Source organism: Pieris napi, chromosome 9 (genome assembly GCF_905475465.1).
Source record: "Pieris napi chromosome 9, ilPieNapi1.2, whole genome shotgun sequence".
Lineage (NCBI taxonomy): Eukaryota > Metazoa > Arthropoda > Insecta > Lepidoptera > Pieridae > Pieris > Pieris napi.
Genome location: NC_062242.1, coordinates 6864761 through 6881726, shown reverse-complemented (window position 1 = coordinate 6881726; position 16966 = coordinate 6864761). Strand labels below are relative to the sequence as shown.

The following is a 16966-nucleotide window of genomic DNA, read 5'->3' as shown; positions in this document are numbered from 1 at the left end:
AAATCTGAAGGCTGTAGCGCTGCTTTTTAGTATTTCCCTTTTGAATATTAGTTAATTGTACAAATAAATGTTACCAACTATATAATCTTATTTGAAATGAGAATCTTTTTTTTCTTTATCTACTTTCTATTCATGCAAAATACCAATCGCCTTCCATAGAACTATGTAGTTGAAAAAGTAATTCAGCGTTCGACTGAAAAATAGATAAACTGTAATATAATCGCTCTAAACGAACAAAAATCGCTCTGTAAATATAAATAAACATTAAAGGCTTGAAAATTTTATGTAAAATATGTACCTCCTGGAGAGACGCTCAGTCTAGAATACAGTAGAATAAAAGGTAAAAAAAGCTGATACGGATATTCTTTGAGCACCAAGATTAATGATGAATGAAAATTCCTTTCCTCGAGGCAAATTGAGCTTTTATCATAATTAAGCTTCACTAATGCATCTATTATATAACATCCATTAATGATAAAACCAATGATTGATGTCATTTAATGAGATGTCACGATCCACAAGAAATTATGATCTGAGTTGCTTTTACTACTAATTTATGCCCGTGTTTTCACCTATATTTTCATATTAAGTCATGATTATGGAAAGTAGCTGACACAACTGAACATATAGTTGGATTTAGACGAGAGCGCAGTAAAGGTCCATCGGATCGGCACGGTTCCATCCGGTTCTTATTTGACGTTATCACGCAGTTCAAAATACCAGCCCCAACCAACTGAACTCGAATTTCAATAAAGTTCTCTTAGCAACGTGTTTCCCGGTTAAGTATGAAATGGTATCAGAAAATGGAAAATTGGCATTTAATAGGATGTATTCACTTTCCTTCAAGTTGTATTAAAGTAAAATAAATGCATAAATAAGCATTTAATTTTTAAAGGCGTCCAAGTTATTAATATACAAGGTCGTATCTCGCGAGACGCGTTACACGAATAAGTATAATTTAAATGTATATATCTTTTTAGTTAAAATGTAAGAGATGGAAAAAAGTCCCTGGACACAATGGCAGGAGAGTAGATCGAGAAAAAAAATATTAATCTAAAACTAATCTGATTGAACATTATGAAGCTTATCGTTTAGTTAGAATGAAGTCATTAATGTTTTGAACACAATGTTGAGCACACGTACTATTTGTTTACTGTTTATTCAATTTACGTTTTCTCGTCAATTTATTATAGACTCTGAAGATAATAAAACTGCGGATTGTGTACGGGATATTGTATTAAAAATTTTTGAATTTAAATCACAAATAACAGTCATTGATGGAGATAATTACAAGATATTACCCACTATTAATCAAATGCAATACACTTCCGTACAGATATTAACCAGCACATCTAATAAATTCAGTCTACCGTTTAATAGAGAATATTTGATTATTACGAACAGTTGTGACGATTTCAAAAACAAATTTCATCGCATCACAATATCAACGACGTGGAGTGCTAATGCTAAACTTCTTGTTGTTCTCAAAAATGCTTACGATCCGAGATGTATTTTTGACATACTCCTAAAAAAGCATATGACGAATGTAGTACTTCTGAATGATACAGCTACATTAGAGTTGTTGACTTATAATCCATACGACGATTTTGGCTGCGGAAAGCGATACAATAAAATTACTAAGCTGGGTCATTGCAATAGACGATATTTATTCTTTGACAAACTTAGCACTGGAATACGAAATTGTACATTTCAAGCTTTGAGTGCCCATATGCCTCCTTACTCAATAGACCCCGCTACTAATCAATCTGAGTATAAAGGTATTGAACAATACATTTTGGAGTTAATAAGTGATAAAGAAGGATTCAGAATTAATTTTACCTACGAAATAAATAGCGATGAATTCACCGTCATTGCAGACAATATGTCGGCTGTTGGCCCCCTGAGTGCTTTACAAACTGGAGAGGCCGACATAATAAATGGAGCAATGCTACTTACCCATCAACGCGCTATGGTTCTTGGTTATCTCACTGGAGGAGTAACTTTTACAGATTATCTACAACTACACGTAGCGAAGGCAAAACCAGTCTCCAATTTAAAAAACGTTTACTCAGAGTTTCAATGTTGGATCTGGTTAGCTTTATTTATCGTGTTCGTTGTATATTCAGTATTAATGTACTTGATAATGCGCAAGCGACCTAAGCAGAATATTATACTCAAAATGTTTGGTTTCTTTCTTCAGCAAAGCAGTCGGGTAAAAGGCGATAGGACTAATAGACTATTTATATTCTGGATATTTTTTGCATATTTAATTAACTGCTGTTACCAGTCAAGTCTCGTCAGTTTCACCCTCCACCCACATCTAGATTATCAAATTTCCAGTATGGAAGATATTTTGGATTATGATTTGAAACCATGCATTAGTTTGATCATGAGGAGAATATTATTAGGTTCAAGTGATATATTCGTGGTCAAGAACAATGCTTTGGACTGTGAACGACGCGTTGATAGTCTGAATAAGGTTGCGGAATCCTCTAATCACTTTACTGTTTACCTTAAGTCCTTGTACGCATATGATGAAATTGAATATTTAGATTCGTTTGGTAAGTCTAAGATTTACACCGTAGATTATCCGCGGGCACAGGTTTTATACGCAATTTACTTTTACAAGGGCTTTCCTTTGCAAACTAAACTACAACATCTTTGTCGGCGTGTTGAAGAGTCTGGTTTGATAAATAGACACTTTGATCGACTTAAAACAGAGAGACAGGCAAAATTTAGCTTCGGGATTAAGAAGAAAATGTTCCAATTTATCATGCCCTGGTATGTTTTAGGATTTGGGTTTTCCCTTTCGACGGTCGTTTTCATATTAGAAATAGTAATAGATAAATATAATCGTGTATGCAAGTAAGATGTTAACATAAAGCTATTTGTGTATTGCTTGTAAAGAATACTTTATATAGCATTAATAAAAAATATAACCCTTCTTATTTATTTTTAACTACAATAGTAGCTTTTGTAATTGTTGCAAAATGAACTGACAGAGTTTCATACACTGAAAATGATATATGGAAGTGCATTGATATACAAAAAACCCAAGATGCACACTCAACGTCTAAAAAAGTCCTCAAAAAATGAGCGCAACATTTTAAATTGTGCGCTCATTTCAAATAATCTCGCGTCTAATAAGTGGAGTCGATGTTATTTATTTGTGTTTTTTTTATAAATAAATTTATGTACTTTTGAACTTTTTTGTGTGTAGTTTTTGACAAATATATTTACGCTATATAAAGTGTAGGTCAGGAGGTAGCCAATTTAACGTTTTTTTTTTAATTTAAAGAAAAAACTTTTAACCGGATTAAAGTTATGTATTATTATAAATTTACAACTATTTAACATCCAACACCTTTTGTCTTCAGTCACCGTGACCACGCACGCTGTAAAGCACCCGAAAAGTCGGATAAATTTAAAATTATGTTAAATAGTTGTAAATAAAAAAGTCCTGTTCGACTCCACTCAATATCTTGTCCTACCGACCACGGTCGGTCGTAAAATTTTATTGCTTTAAGTACGTATACACTGCGTTGTAATAACAACTTTAAGCAATTCGCGTAAGGTTGATTTTGCAATAATATATGCTTGTAACATATACTGTTATAGACATACTGTTATAGAAAGGGACAGAAATCGTGTTTCGGGACACTTTCGAGCGTTACTTTTATTCGAGACTGTGCATCTTGGGTTTTTTGTATATCAATGTGGAAGTGTCATTTATTCTTAGACAATGAGATCTAGAATAATTAATATTGCACCTTGTAACTAATGCCATAGAGTATAGATTGCACGCTATCCACTGTTCAAAACTCTCAGGCAATATAAACTCAGCGAAGTAAAAATATTTATGTAATAAAACTATTATACTTATTTAAACCATTTATTAAAAATATATAAAATTACATATAACCAACAATATTGGACCATTATCTAAACATTTACTTAACTAAGTACAATATAAACCATGATCCCTAATTAAGTTACTTATATTACTAAATTTCGTAATGGCCGAATAAGCATACAATATTTCCAAACGTTTATATAACTAATCTTATATTGAGCAATTTATAATTCCTTAAAATGCGACGGTAACTTACACACAGCTGTGTAGAGACATATTACCTCTTGCAAAGCTTTGACAGTCCATTTATATTTTTGGGTGATTACAAGTCTCAAAAACTCCATAGGATGGCAAGTTAAAGGCAAGATTTGAATCTACTTGACTCTTTTTCCTTGTTCATCGCCAAATATTAATAAGGGTAAACACCACTAAATCAATTCAAGTAGGATATTCATATTAATTTTGTGACCATCAAATGTCACTATATATTCATAATTAATAAAATATATATATTTTTTCATAAGGCCACACACTGCGGCTTCATCATGTAAAGCATAAAAGTAACTTTTCATTTACTTTGCCGTCGGTTAAGCAACTGTGTCCCAATAGAGTTTCTTGGTTTTTGTTCTAGAGCCGGCTAAATTTCGTAACGATAAAAAATAATTTCGAACTAACACATTGAATTATCACATTTTACATCAAAGCTTATCTTAAAATTATAAAGCTCTGACGTGACCATGCACTATTAACCAGTGACCAAGCAACAAAGAAAAACGTGACAGTCGCAATAGTTTCATTATTCCATAATCGGTGTAAGGGAGCGTTCAAGTATTACGTCACGCAATTTTTGGAGATTATTGACCCTTCCCCCCCCCCCATGTAACGCGCCGTAACATTTTTCTGTACCCACCTAGTGAGACTAGTAAGCTAATTATGTGGTGGAACCCACTTGAAAGTCGAAAATGATATTAACAAAGCGTAATTCAATCCCCGCCCCGCATCGTAACGTTTTACAAATGGACGCTCCCTAAACACGTGGCAATAATTTTTTTTTGTTTTTTTTTTTCTTCAATTTGAACCAACTAAAACGATTGGGATACAGATGAATTCAGCCTTATGACCTCGATCGAGTTGAGTTTAAATATAAAATTAAAGGAAAATGTATTTTCAGCAAAGATTTGGTAATCAAACCTCAATAATGTTAGCTGCATAATTTAAAAAATACGTATAATAATTGTTCTTACATCACATTGGAATTATATTATCACATTATCACCGACTTACTATAACTTCAGTGAAAACTGTACACGAAAATTTTGTAATTTTTATTAATTTTACATCAAATTCAAAGCACTTTATATCCAATAAGACAAAATATATCTTTTTTTTTTCATAGATAAAAACTACGACGAGTTTATTGAAACCAAGCGGAAGATGGGTCCACAAAAGTGACAAAATTTCCGTGTACTTCTACATCTAATTAACCTATCTAGTGGAGCGGAGTTTCCAACGAAGGAAGAGGAAAGCAGAAATACGAAGGAGTAAGAAAATGAGGCACAACGCTGCTATGTCGAGTGTGAAGTCTGCGTCGGTCATGTCAAGCTCTTCTAGTGTTATCTCTGGTTTCTTAAAGTGACAGTAGGCCTGAAATTGTAATAATGTATTAGAGTTTTTTTTTATCGATTTCAGCAGAATGTATCATGCAAGTTTGTTGGCCTAGTTTTCTTCAGCCTGCGACACCGTGGGTCGTAAGTTCGAGCTCCGACTGTGCACTTATGGATTTTCTTTGTGCGCATCTCTCACATGTACAGTGATGAAAAAAATCGTAAGCCTTCTGACATGTGTCAGACAGAAGGCTGATATTTATTGTCTATGAAATAAAAATGATTAAAGAAACGGATGCAATCTGAGGTCAAGACCCATATAGTTGGAGTGGCACTGGATTTTTGAAGTGGAACTTCTTTATCGGCGTTGGAATGAAAGTTTTTTATCGACGTATGGGAGAAATTTTGTAGCAAATCGTCACGTTTTTCGGTTACGCGCCATCTTTTTCTTGTCCCTACCACGGTTGATCCGAAGAGATTCGAAGCCATTAATAACAAAAATATATAATAACGATAACAATGATAGTAATAATTCTATTACAATTAATGAAATTCTGTAATAATCTTAGTAGTAATAAGGTAAAATGAAATAATTGTATTTGTATTCATGTCTATGATAATAAAAGCCTTTTGTGAAACTTTATTTAACCAATTTCGTTAAGTTGCATATAGTAGATCATTTTTCGAAAAATAAGATCATAAAGAAGTTTCACTTCTTACGTGTGTACACCTAGTACACGCACACATTTTTTTTTTAATATCATGCAAGGAACCATAGACAAGATACCATCAGCCTTATAGATCATAGCTATTTACTTCACATTATCAGTTTAAAACTAGTTTTTCTTAACATGGTTATCATTTTTATTAGACTACTGTAAAGCACTTGATAAATTGAGTTGAATAAAACTTTCTTTTGTTAATACAGTATTAACAAATGACAAAAGATAATTCATAGATTAATTATTACATTAAAAATCTGCTACATACCTGATGACACGCAAGATTAGTCCTATTGAAGGAATACGTTGCTAGTGCAGTTCCTTCGAAACCGTATCGAATATACGACACATATGTGATCCATCGCAGGTAAACAGGTATCGCGTTAAACGACACGAAGAAACCACTGAATAATAGGAATGGAACCGACATCACTGGCGCAAGAAATACTCCGTTCTGAAATTAATATATGTTTTTAACCCGGAACGAATAGTTTGTTTTTCATTATTATCTATACTATTAGACTGTCAACTGTCAACTGTCAACTCTCAAATGTCATGTTTTACAAAAGTATTCGTAAGACATTAGATTCTACATATTATGAAATTTTGTAATAATGTATTTTAATTTAAAAAAAGGTTTTTCTGCCGATAACATTGCTTTGCTGCACTTTCCTTCTTACAATTCTTTGTTTTGTTTTGTTTTCTTGTGTGTCACTTGACTTGTGATATTAAAGATTTTAATTTAGCATTAATTGTATATATGTTGAAATAAAATCTCAGTCTCAATCAGCTAGTACTAGCTGATCCGGCAAACGTCGTTTTGCCGTGTATATCATTTATAATAAAAATAGGGGTTGATCGTAGAGGGGTGAAAATTAAGGGTTGTATGTATTTTTTAATGCTGTATCATAAAAATATTAAAAATTTATCTAAAAATTTAAAAAAATCTAATTTAGGTGTGGAGACTACTCTTAACATTTAGGGGGATGAAAAATAAATGTTGTCCGATTCTGAGACATAGCCATTATGCACAAAAAATTTCATGAGAATCGGTCAAGCCGTTTCGGAGGAGTTTAACTACAAACACCGCGACACGAGAATTTTATATATTAGATTATTTCCACAAATCAAACCACTATATTTCTGTCATTGTACCACTGTAATTAGTGCTTTTCAGACAAATTTTTTATTATTGTATCTGGACTGATCTTTTAGTCCAGTATCAATAAAATCGAAACAAACATAAAATACAAAATATATGGATATTTATTTTTATAAAGTTATTAATTAAAATTACCTGCACATTCATAGCGGCACCCACAACAAGTCCAACACTTTGCGCCACAAACGATATAAGGAGACACGAAGAGAGGAACATCGAAAACCGGAACCACTCTAGCGGTTGTGACGTCAACAGGTATACAATCACCACATAGATTATACAGAATATCGCCTGTAATAAAAGATAATAATGAATTTATGGATTTATTAACGTGACGTCAGACTTAACGTTACGTACGTAAAAAATAAAAATGCATTGGATTTTGACATAGTTCTTCCAAGTCTCGTTTCTAAATGTCACCCTAACGTTAAAATCACAGAATGTAAACGATAAAATATTTATCCGTTTAAAATTAAGCAAAAAAAACACAGTCTATTAACCAAAAATAAGCTCTAGCTAATATATATTTTCTATATCTTTGGTTTGTAAAATGAAAATTACAATACAATAAAACTTATATAAATATAATTTCAATTTAACAAAAACACTAAAATTCTGGATAACTTTACTTTTTTTTTATTCTCTTTGTGCAAACCTTAAGTTTCTTAAAGATTTAGTTAGTAAAGTAATTTTAGATTAAATTATTAAAGTAATCTCTGACATTTACCTGGAAGGGAATATCTGAAACGGTGATAGCCAAATAATAAGATCGTAGCGAGTACCATCGGTTGAAGTGTTCTTTTACTAGGACAGGCATCTCTAGGGGGACTGAAATAAAAATAATATTTTTTATAAATTCAATTTTTTTGTTCGAGGAATAAATATTTAATTTAAAAAAAACGTGTTGCACTCGGGGACTGCCGCGGTAAAGCTATTGCATAGCATTTTTTATCAACTTATGCAGTATTTGTTTTTCTTTGATATTATTTCAATCTACCACTCTACTAGACTCAAGACTAAAACGCCTATATAGTCTGTCTCACTCTAACGCGTACCGGCTGCACCGGCCGCGCTCACGCTACGTCACCAATCTCGTCAGAGAGATGGGAATGCACAGTATGCGTTCTGTCCCACTCTAACGCGTATTTGAAGCACCTATATTACGTCATCGTGTGTTAGATTTTTTTCGTTACGGAATTTCTTGATTCGGTCACCGCGCTCAAAGCCCGCGATATAATCTATGCAAAAGCTTAATAAACGTAAACGACAAGCTATATTTTTATGTTATTGTATTAGTGTTGAAATGGTTAGTTAAAAAATGATAAAATTTTATCGACCAAAATCTAAGATTCATCTGACTCTTTAATTTATATTTTAATATACCATTTTATTTGCAACGCAATAATATCATCGACAATAAAAAAAATTAATACTTACAACTCAATATAGTGATGGTCATAGAAGTGTACATGAGGAAAAGCATATTGAAGAACAGGAAACCGAGATTTGAGAGCACCTTGGACCCGTCGTTACCAATATCGTAGTAGAGAGCACCAATCAGGAAGCCGACCAAAATGTGAGCGAAGAGACGCAGGTACATAAGTGTCTGAAAATAATATGGAACATCAATAAAGTTTTTTATTTATAACTTTAATATTCAAGTTTTTATTTAATGTTTTTGATAGAAATTCAAAACGCCACTATTTAGTGCTTTTAGCTAGCAAAATCGAAAATATCTCCAATACTTAGGAGGCGATTCTTGAAGTGAAATAGAATAAGAAAAATAATTATACATAAGTCGACCGACAGTGTACATGGGGATACATTGTTATTTATTTGCTATATGTACTAAACTTTCTTATGAAGCGTATAAAACAGCACGACTTTTCTATAGAAAATAATACGACGGAAGTAAAACAATATTATAGGAACTCACCCAATCTCTTCTACTGAAGAGCAAAGTCCTTGTAAGCACAACCCAGAATTGTTTCGCTTCGGATGTGGCATATCTACGCGGGGATCCATCAGTGCCTAAAAGGGCCACTTCCGCATTGTCTTGCTTCTCTGTGTCCATTTGTACTACCAGTGGCTCGGCTGTAAATACATTAAAAATATATTTTAAGCAATTTAGTACCTGAAGTGTAAATTAATCATGGGTCGTAATTAATATCGGTCATTTTGGGTTCTATGCTATATGAGCTGACGCTTAATCATGACTATTTATTTTCAAATTGAACTGGCGATAGCGGGTCATGTATGTTATGAGGTATTTTTCTCTATAGCCATTATCATTAGTATAGCTCATTAGTATAGTTATGTTTTGTCACATTTTCTGTGGTTTATACAATTAATTATAGGATTTCTTTTTTACAAAAGTGCATTGTAGGTAGTCATTTTCTTTGGTCCCGGTAAAATGCGACAGCGACCCCGGAGCCTCTGTAACGCGGCTTTGTAGGAACTACTCGAGGTGGTTTTAGTGGGTATTGCTCACCCAGTCTCTGAATAGCAGAGATTTTGGCGTGGGTCGAGTCCCACATACTTTTGAGGGCAGGGGATGCGCTAATGCATTTCCAACTCGTATATCAAAAAAAAAAGGTAGTCATTTTCTAATGAAGCTTAATTACTATAATTATGTTACATAAACTTATTTGTTATAGATAATTATCGCGTTTGATTGTTTTAAAAAGCATCATCTGGATAAATTAACGGCGTTTCAGATTTTCCAAGCATTAAACAGTCATGGTCGTTCACGTTACTTATGACATTCGAAAAAAGTTTAGGTATTATTTCAAATGTTTTTTCCAGATCCTATGTAAGAAGGCACATGTCACTGACGTCAAAGACTAAAAACGCTCATCGTTTAATTCATTTAACAAAAACGTTTAGTTAAATATTAATATAACCTCAATGATCAAAAGTTATTTCATTTTTAAAAACGGTTAATAACCCATTCTAAAGTCTTATAGACGACAAAGCCATGCCAGGTTTTAATACATTTACGTATGCGTAAATATGTACCAACGGAATTCATGACAAGCATATTTTTCGACACTTATCAATCAATTTTAAAACTATTAATCATATTCATCGCTTTGTATAATATATATGTATAAACAAAAAAAGGAGCGTTATTTATTATTTCTCTATACATTACATTATATAGTCTGTATCACCACTTTTTGTATATATATAGTATATACTGAGGATTCTAGTCTATGGGAAAACTATTTGACGCAAGCCACAATTACGTGTGAAAAATATATATTTAAATTCAGTATCATGTACATCGGAGCGGACGTAAACAGGAAGTTATCTGTTAACTTTGAACCCTGTTATCAGGGTCGTTGTTGGTATGTACTAACACCTAAATTGTAACCAATAATTATTTGCCCGTGTTTAGTGGGAGCGAGGATATAAAACACAAAAAAAATTAAATATAAAATTTCGTGGCTTTCAAACAATGGCGCATTCATAATGGCCTTATGTTATTGTAATTTTCTATTAATTAATAGAAAATTACAATAACATAAGGACATGTAGATATCATTCAGAAAATATTACGTGTTTGGAAGAAAAATGCCAGATTACATAATGTTTAATTCACCATTATTTGAAGATTCATAATTTACTTTTCGCGAACTTTGTAGTGCTTGCTATAAAGTTAATAAATATGTGTTATAACGAATAATATAAACTATTATGTAATTCTCATTTCAATATCATAACAAACTAGTCATGAAAGTCCAATGGTTCTGTTATTTCAAAAGCCATGTAGAGTTTAGTATCAAAAAAACAAATGACGCGAGAACATGATTTGTGCAATCAGGTCAATCAAGATGTTATAGACTATAACTGAGCTCTGTGAATTGAGCAACAGTTCTTCGAAAATATGCCTTCTAGCAACTTAAAATTGCGGAAATAAGCATAAAAGTAAATAATACATAGAGTCTGGCTAATGAAAGAAGATAACGAAAAAGCGCCTCAAATTCAAATTTTTTTTAGTATGGTATCCCTAAAAGTTTGATATATTTTGTGGATTAAACTTACTTGATACTTGATTTTATTTTATTATTTTTTTACATTGATAGTAACTGTATTGCTATGAAATTAAATACTATACGTATTTAGTATTTTACTATTGATACTTAAAATGACTAGCATTGCATGGAAAACTAATACTATATTTATTATAAAACACAACTTTATTCAAAATCAGAATCCAAAAAATCAATAAAACAAAGTTTAGGCTATTATACCTGTTAACTATTCGGAAAAATATATAAAATAATAAAAATATAGAAATAAAAATGAGTAATTGCATGAAGTATCAAGACAATAAATCATACTAACCTAAGAAATTCAATGACATTCTGTGTTGCCATCCAAAAGTTTTCAAATAATTCAATTATCTTCTTTCATTAGCCAGACTATAACTAGAGTGTGTAGAATACAAACTTAACCCTTAGCTTGATCAGTCTATCAACAAGTACGTGGCTTTGATAACGTCTTCTAAGGCAAAACAAGAAACCGGGTAACTTAAACCGCATTAGTTGATAAAGAATTATGCTCACCTTTACTACCCTTAGAAATTTCATTAGCGGCGAACTGCAATAAACCGTTCTGCAAATTACTTGTACCATTCGTCCCGTTTGCCCCATTCGCACTATTTGGTACGTCCCCGGCGAATTTATCTCTTATTTGGGACGCATCGTTTACGTTCCATCCTATAGCGCTCTTCGCAGAGTCCTCCATATCTTTCTGGTTATTGTAATTCGGTTGAGTTGGGAATGGTTTGCCATTTCTGAAAGAATATATATATATATAATTATGAAGCTATTAATTGATACTGGTATTATAAACTATATTTGATTGTCATTGGAAACGGACGTAATACAACGTGAAGTTGCGTATGAACGCGTCTGAACTAAAGATGCTGTTGACAAATCAGAATGGATCGGAGCGCACAATCGTTTCGTCTATTTGATATTATTATTTAAATTATCACCTTCAGGCTTAGGAAGCGTTCAAGAATTACGTAACAAATTTTGTTTTCCCTTTTATAAAACGTTCCGATGCGGGGCGGGGATTGAATTACGCGTTATTATTAATATTATTTTCGACTTTCCAGTACTTTACACCACACAATGGTAACTTTTAACTATAAAGAGTCACGAGGTGGTAAAGAAACGTTTTACTTGGGTACAGAAAAACGTTACGGCGCGTTACATGGGGGGGGTCAGTAATCTCCAAAAATTGCGTGACGTAATACTTGAACGCTTTTCTTCTCCGTAAAAGCATGAATAGGTAAAATTGAGCATATGGATAGAAACAATTTCTAGAATATAACTGTGTTTATTTATTTATTTATATGATAACCTATGGAGCCTTCGTCAAATTACATACTAACCTGATATCATTCTTTCCATTTTCAATAGCCCGGACAAGTTTGCTCGTGTTCTCGCCATACTCCCCACACGATACTTCTATGATGAAAGACGCCGGGTTGTGGTATGACGGACACTGCAGGTTCAAGCTGCCCAGCCATTCCACTGTTGAGAACGATATGCCAATATAGAGCCAATTATTCATATTTTTATTTACATTTCAGATAGCACATTGTTTATATCTACGTAATATTTTTTTTATTAATAAGGGTGTAGATAAATAAGGTTGAAAGGCCGAACAAACTGCCATTTTCATTCCTACCATTTCCTTTCACTCATATCTTAGGATTAAACATGTGGCCCGCTTTTTACTTTTTACCTTAATCTTAAACTCATAGCGAAAAATTTATTTTACTATTCACATAAAACATACGAGTATGTATAATTTATTTATTTACAGCACAAAATGTAAAAAAATATATATCAGAAAATAATCAAAAAGCCAATTCAATTATCATCAAACCAATTATTTGCATGAGTTGTTTTAATAAATAATAACCATAATTAACTCATTTGTTGAGTCATTAATAAAAAACATTCTCAAATGCAAATATGTATGTTAGTAATTTTAACATAGTTGCAATATATACAATATTTGTTACAATGTATTAAGCGTAATAATATTCAAGTGGCGCTACAACCCAATATGGGTCTTGGCGTCAGATTGCATCCGATTCTTCGATCATTTTTATTTTATATATAGGTTAGGTATAAGCCTTCTGTGTCTGACACGTCTGACATTAGACGACTCATTGGTCTAGTGGTTAGTACCCCTGACTGCGAATCCATGGGTCCCGGGTTCGATCCCCGGCTGAGGCAAACATCGATTTGTTGAGCATTTGGTGTTGTTCTTAGGTCTTGGGTGTTTAAATATGTATTTATATGTATATCTATCTATAATATGTGTGTATATCCGTTGCCTAGTACCCATAACACAAGCTTCACCAGCTTAGCATGGGACTAGGTCAATTGGTGTGAATTGTCTTTAAAAAAAAAAAAAACACATGGGTTTTTAGGTTTGAGAGATGCCAGTTTTCTTACGATGTTTGCCTCACTGTCGGAGCATATGCTAATTGCGCACAGAAAGAAAATTCCATACAATGTATTAATTTACATGAAATCAAAACTTAGTAGAAAAAATCATCAGTATATTAGACAACTAATCAAATAAAAATCTTTCTTATATAAACAATAGTCAAATTCGCGTGTCTGTACAATTTTTTTAAATCTTTGTCAATATCTATCACAATAACTGATTACAATAAAAATATCAATATTACATCTACCTATTCAATTATCAAAGTAGCAAGAACCAACTGGTGGATTTATATTTAAAAAATGCAAATGTTTTAATATGTGTATTTCCCTATTGACGTAGGCAAAGGTCAAGAGCAATACCTAAAGAAAATGCGGCACAGTTTTCCTACACTCAAGGAGACAAATTATATTGTCACATAATAGCTACTCCAGCGAAGCAGCAAGAATAAATCATTTTTAATTCTAAATTCTATTTTTTTTTAAAAGACAATTCACACCAATTGACCTAGTCCCATGCTAAGCTGGTGAAGCTTGTGTTATGGGTACTAGGCAACGGATATACATACATATTATAGATAGATATACATATAAATACATATTTAAACACCCAAGACCTAAGAACAACACAAAATACTCATCACATCGATGTTCGCCTCAGCCGGGGATCGAACCCGGGACCCATGGATTCGCAGTCAGGGGTACTAACCACTAGACCAATGAGTCGTCATAAATATAAGTAATCTACAATGTACAAGTGTAGGCAATAGATAAGCTCAATTATGATTTTCAACATTCTTGTTTACCGGGTACTACATATTTGAAGGCTATTGACTTAACAATTAATGAATATTTAAATTTGTTAAAGCTTATCTTAACTTAGCCAATATTATTAGTATTAATAACCATTGAAGCAAAGAGTAGAAAAGAAACCTATAGTCGTATTTTTAATTAGACGAAGCCAACTGACAGTAGCTAATGTCACTTAAAATAATGTTGCCATATTTAAAGTAATAGTGATGCGTTCAGTTCTTGTTCAATCAGATGAATGAACAATGAGTGTGAATAGTCAATCATTTCAAACAATAAAAGAATATTATTTCTATTTCAAAATTGTATAAAAGTGCTCTGATATAAGTTAGGTACTAGTACTATGTAACTACAATCAGTTTTTTGACGTCTTATTACAAAGCGCGGCGCGGCGACTAGTGCCATCACCGATTATTAATTCAGGGGTTTTTACTTTGTCACAACACTATTTTTATTTCATTAAAAACTGACAACACCGTAAACGTCAGTTAATATCGTCTAATTAAAAATTCGACTATATTTATAAATTTGTGTATTATCGCAGCGTACATATGCTAATATAAAACTCACCTAGCCTTCCAGTACTGCCTTGATAAACACACTGGCCTTCAGCGAGCGTATACAAGTGGTCAAACATCTCAAACAAACGCGCAGATGGCTGGTGAATGGTACAAATAATGGTTCTACCACCACTCGCCAATGTCTTCAACAAGGAAATACATTGGAAGCAAGAAGAACTGTCGAGACCAGATGTTGGTTCGTCGAAGAACATAATCGGTGGGTTGTTAACCAGCTCCAACGCGATTGAAAGACGCTTTTTTTGTCCTCCAGATAGGTTCGAAGTCATGGTTTTCAGGTGATCGGCTAGACCAAGTGTTTCGAGGATCTCTTGAATCTGGAAGATCGTTTATAGAGGATAAGAAAAAACAAAAAGGCTAAATCGTACAAGACATTGATTCTTTGTTATTTCTGTTCCATTTTTGTCCAGACGAATCCAATATTGCGATTTATAGAAAGATAATATTACGAATAAATAAGAATTTAACAGCTGAACAGAGTTTCTACCTTATAAACATTATTTTGCTCATAAAAATAATATTTTATTTATTTATTTATAATATACATCATCTTAAATATAAAGTAGTTGGTGTGGTGGAAACAAACTGGACACAGTTTTTCTGTCCACCAGAACGTCGAACATATTTAAATAATTAACTTATTACATACTTAGGCCAGTGACATACTATACAATATAACATTTTTACCATTAAACCATCAAAATTGCACGAACAACGTAATAAATAACTGACCACTTCCTCCTTGTCTTCCCTTGACGTAGCGCTGGGCAGTTTGAGCGACGTAGCCACTTTCATAGCCTCCTCGACAGTCAGGTTACCGTGCAATTGGTTATCCTGCATAATGTAGCAGGAGAGCTTGCGGAAACTAGACAGGTTGCGTTCCATGCCGTTTACTGTTATACTGCCTTCCATACCAGACGTTCTGCGAACAAAGGAAATTTCATTACATTTTATACATTTTAGATTGTTATCTTATTAGGCTAATCTCCAGAAGAGAAAGGATACATAAGTATTGTGTTTTAGTATAAAAAAATTTAATGTGTATATATTAATGTTGATTTTTTTAACAGAAATGTAATTATCCGCTCTAGATTCTCATAAAATGGTTAAATGTATTCGCGTAATCACAGAAGATTGTTTGTAATAGAATGTTTGTACTTTGATGTTTCTAGAACATCGTGATGAGAATTACAAGAACCGAAAGAAAAACTAAAGCAAAGCGAATAGAAACAGCAAAATTAATTTAACAATATTTTACAAATTTATAATGATGTTACATGAACCGCACTGCTGACCTCAAACATTGTAAAAAATAATAGCCTTGAAACAAATCATATTCTAACAAAAACAATGTCATATCTGATAAACTTAGTAATTATACATTTAAATATATATTTCCTTGAACGTTTGATAACAGGTAAGCGTACATAGGAATTGATAGCGGAAGATCGATAGATATGCAGCACGTATTTGGTATGTTAAATTTGTGTTCACTTCCGGGCGAAATAAGTTATAGTAATAAAAATTAAATAAAAAATTCACTTACATATATATATTACTATTTCATTAATGCAAGGTACTTTTGACTAAAATATATGTGTAAGATTTGTGGTTTTTATTATTTACTCTTTGTATTATTACCTAAAATGCAGTGGCGTAACTATACCATCTGGGGCCCGTGGCAAATTCTTTTGATGGGGCCCTATCAGTAAAAACGTCACGTTGTACTCAGTTTAATTTGAATAAACTTTGAGATTT

At 32.7% G+C, this 16966-nt stretch overlaps 1 protein-coding gene across 2 annotated transcripts in view; it reads right to left on the bottom strand.

Moving 5' to 3' along the window:
- Window positions 1–3878: 3878 nt before the first annotated feature.
- Window positions 3879–16966, bottom strand: part of LOC125052190 (ATP-binding cassette subfamily G member 4) — a 30918-nt gene continuing 17830 nt past the window's right edge. For both annotated transcript variants that reach the window (XM_047652847.1, XM_047652846.1), the window contains 10 exons: window positions 15941–16130; window positions 15201–15525; window positions 12749–12890; window positions 11913–12142; window positions 9278–9435; window positions 8779–8947; window positions 8069–8169; window positions 7477–7632; window positions 6448–6633; window positions 3879–5497 (listed from right to left, as the gene is read on the bottom strand). In XM_047652847.1, coding sequence (XP_047508803.1) covers window positions 5339–5497; window positions 6448–6633; window positions 7477–7632; window positions 8069–8169; window positions 8779–8947; window positions 9278–9435; window positions 11913–12142; window positions 12749–12890; window positions 15201–15525; window positions 15941–16130 — 1816 coding nt within the window. In that variant the 3' untranslated portion in view covers window positions 3879–5338. The remainder of the gene's footprint in view (window positions 5498–6447; window positions 6634–7476; window positions 7633–8068; window positions 8170–8778; window positions 8948–9277; window positions 9436–11912; window positions 12143–12748; window positions 12891–15200; window positions 15526–15940; window positions 16131–16966) is intronic.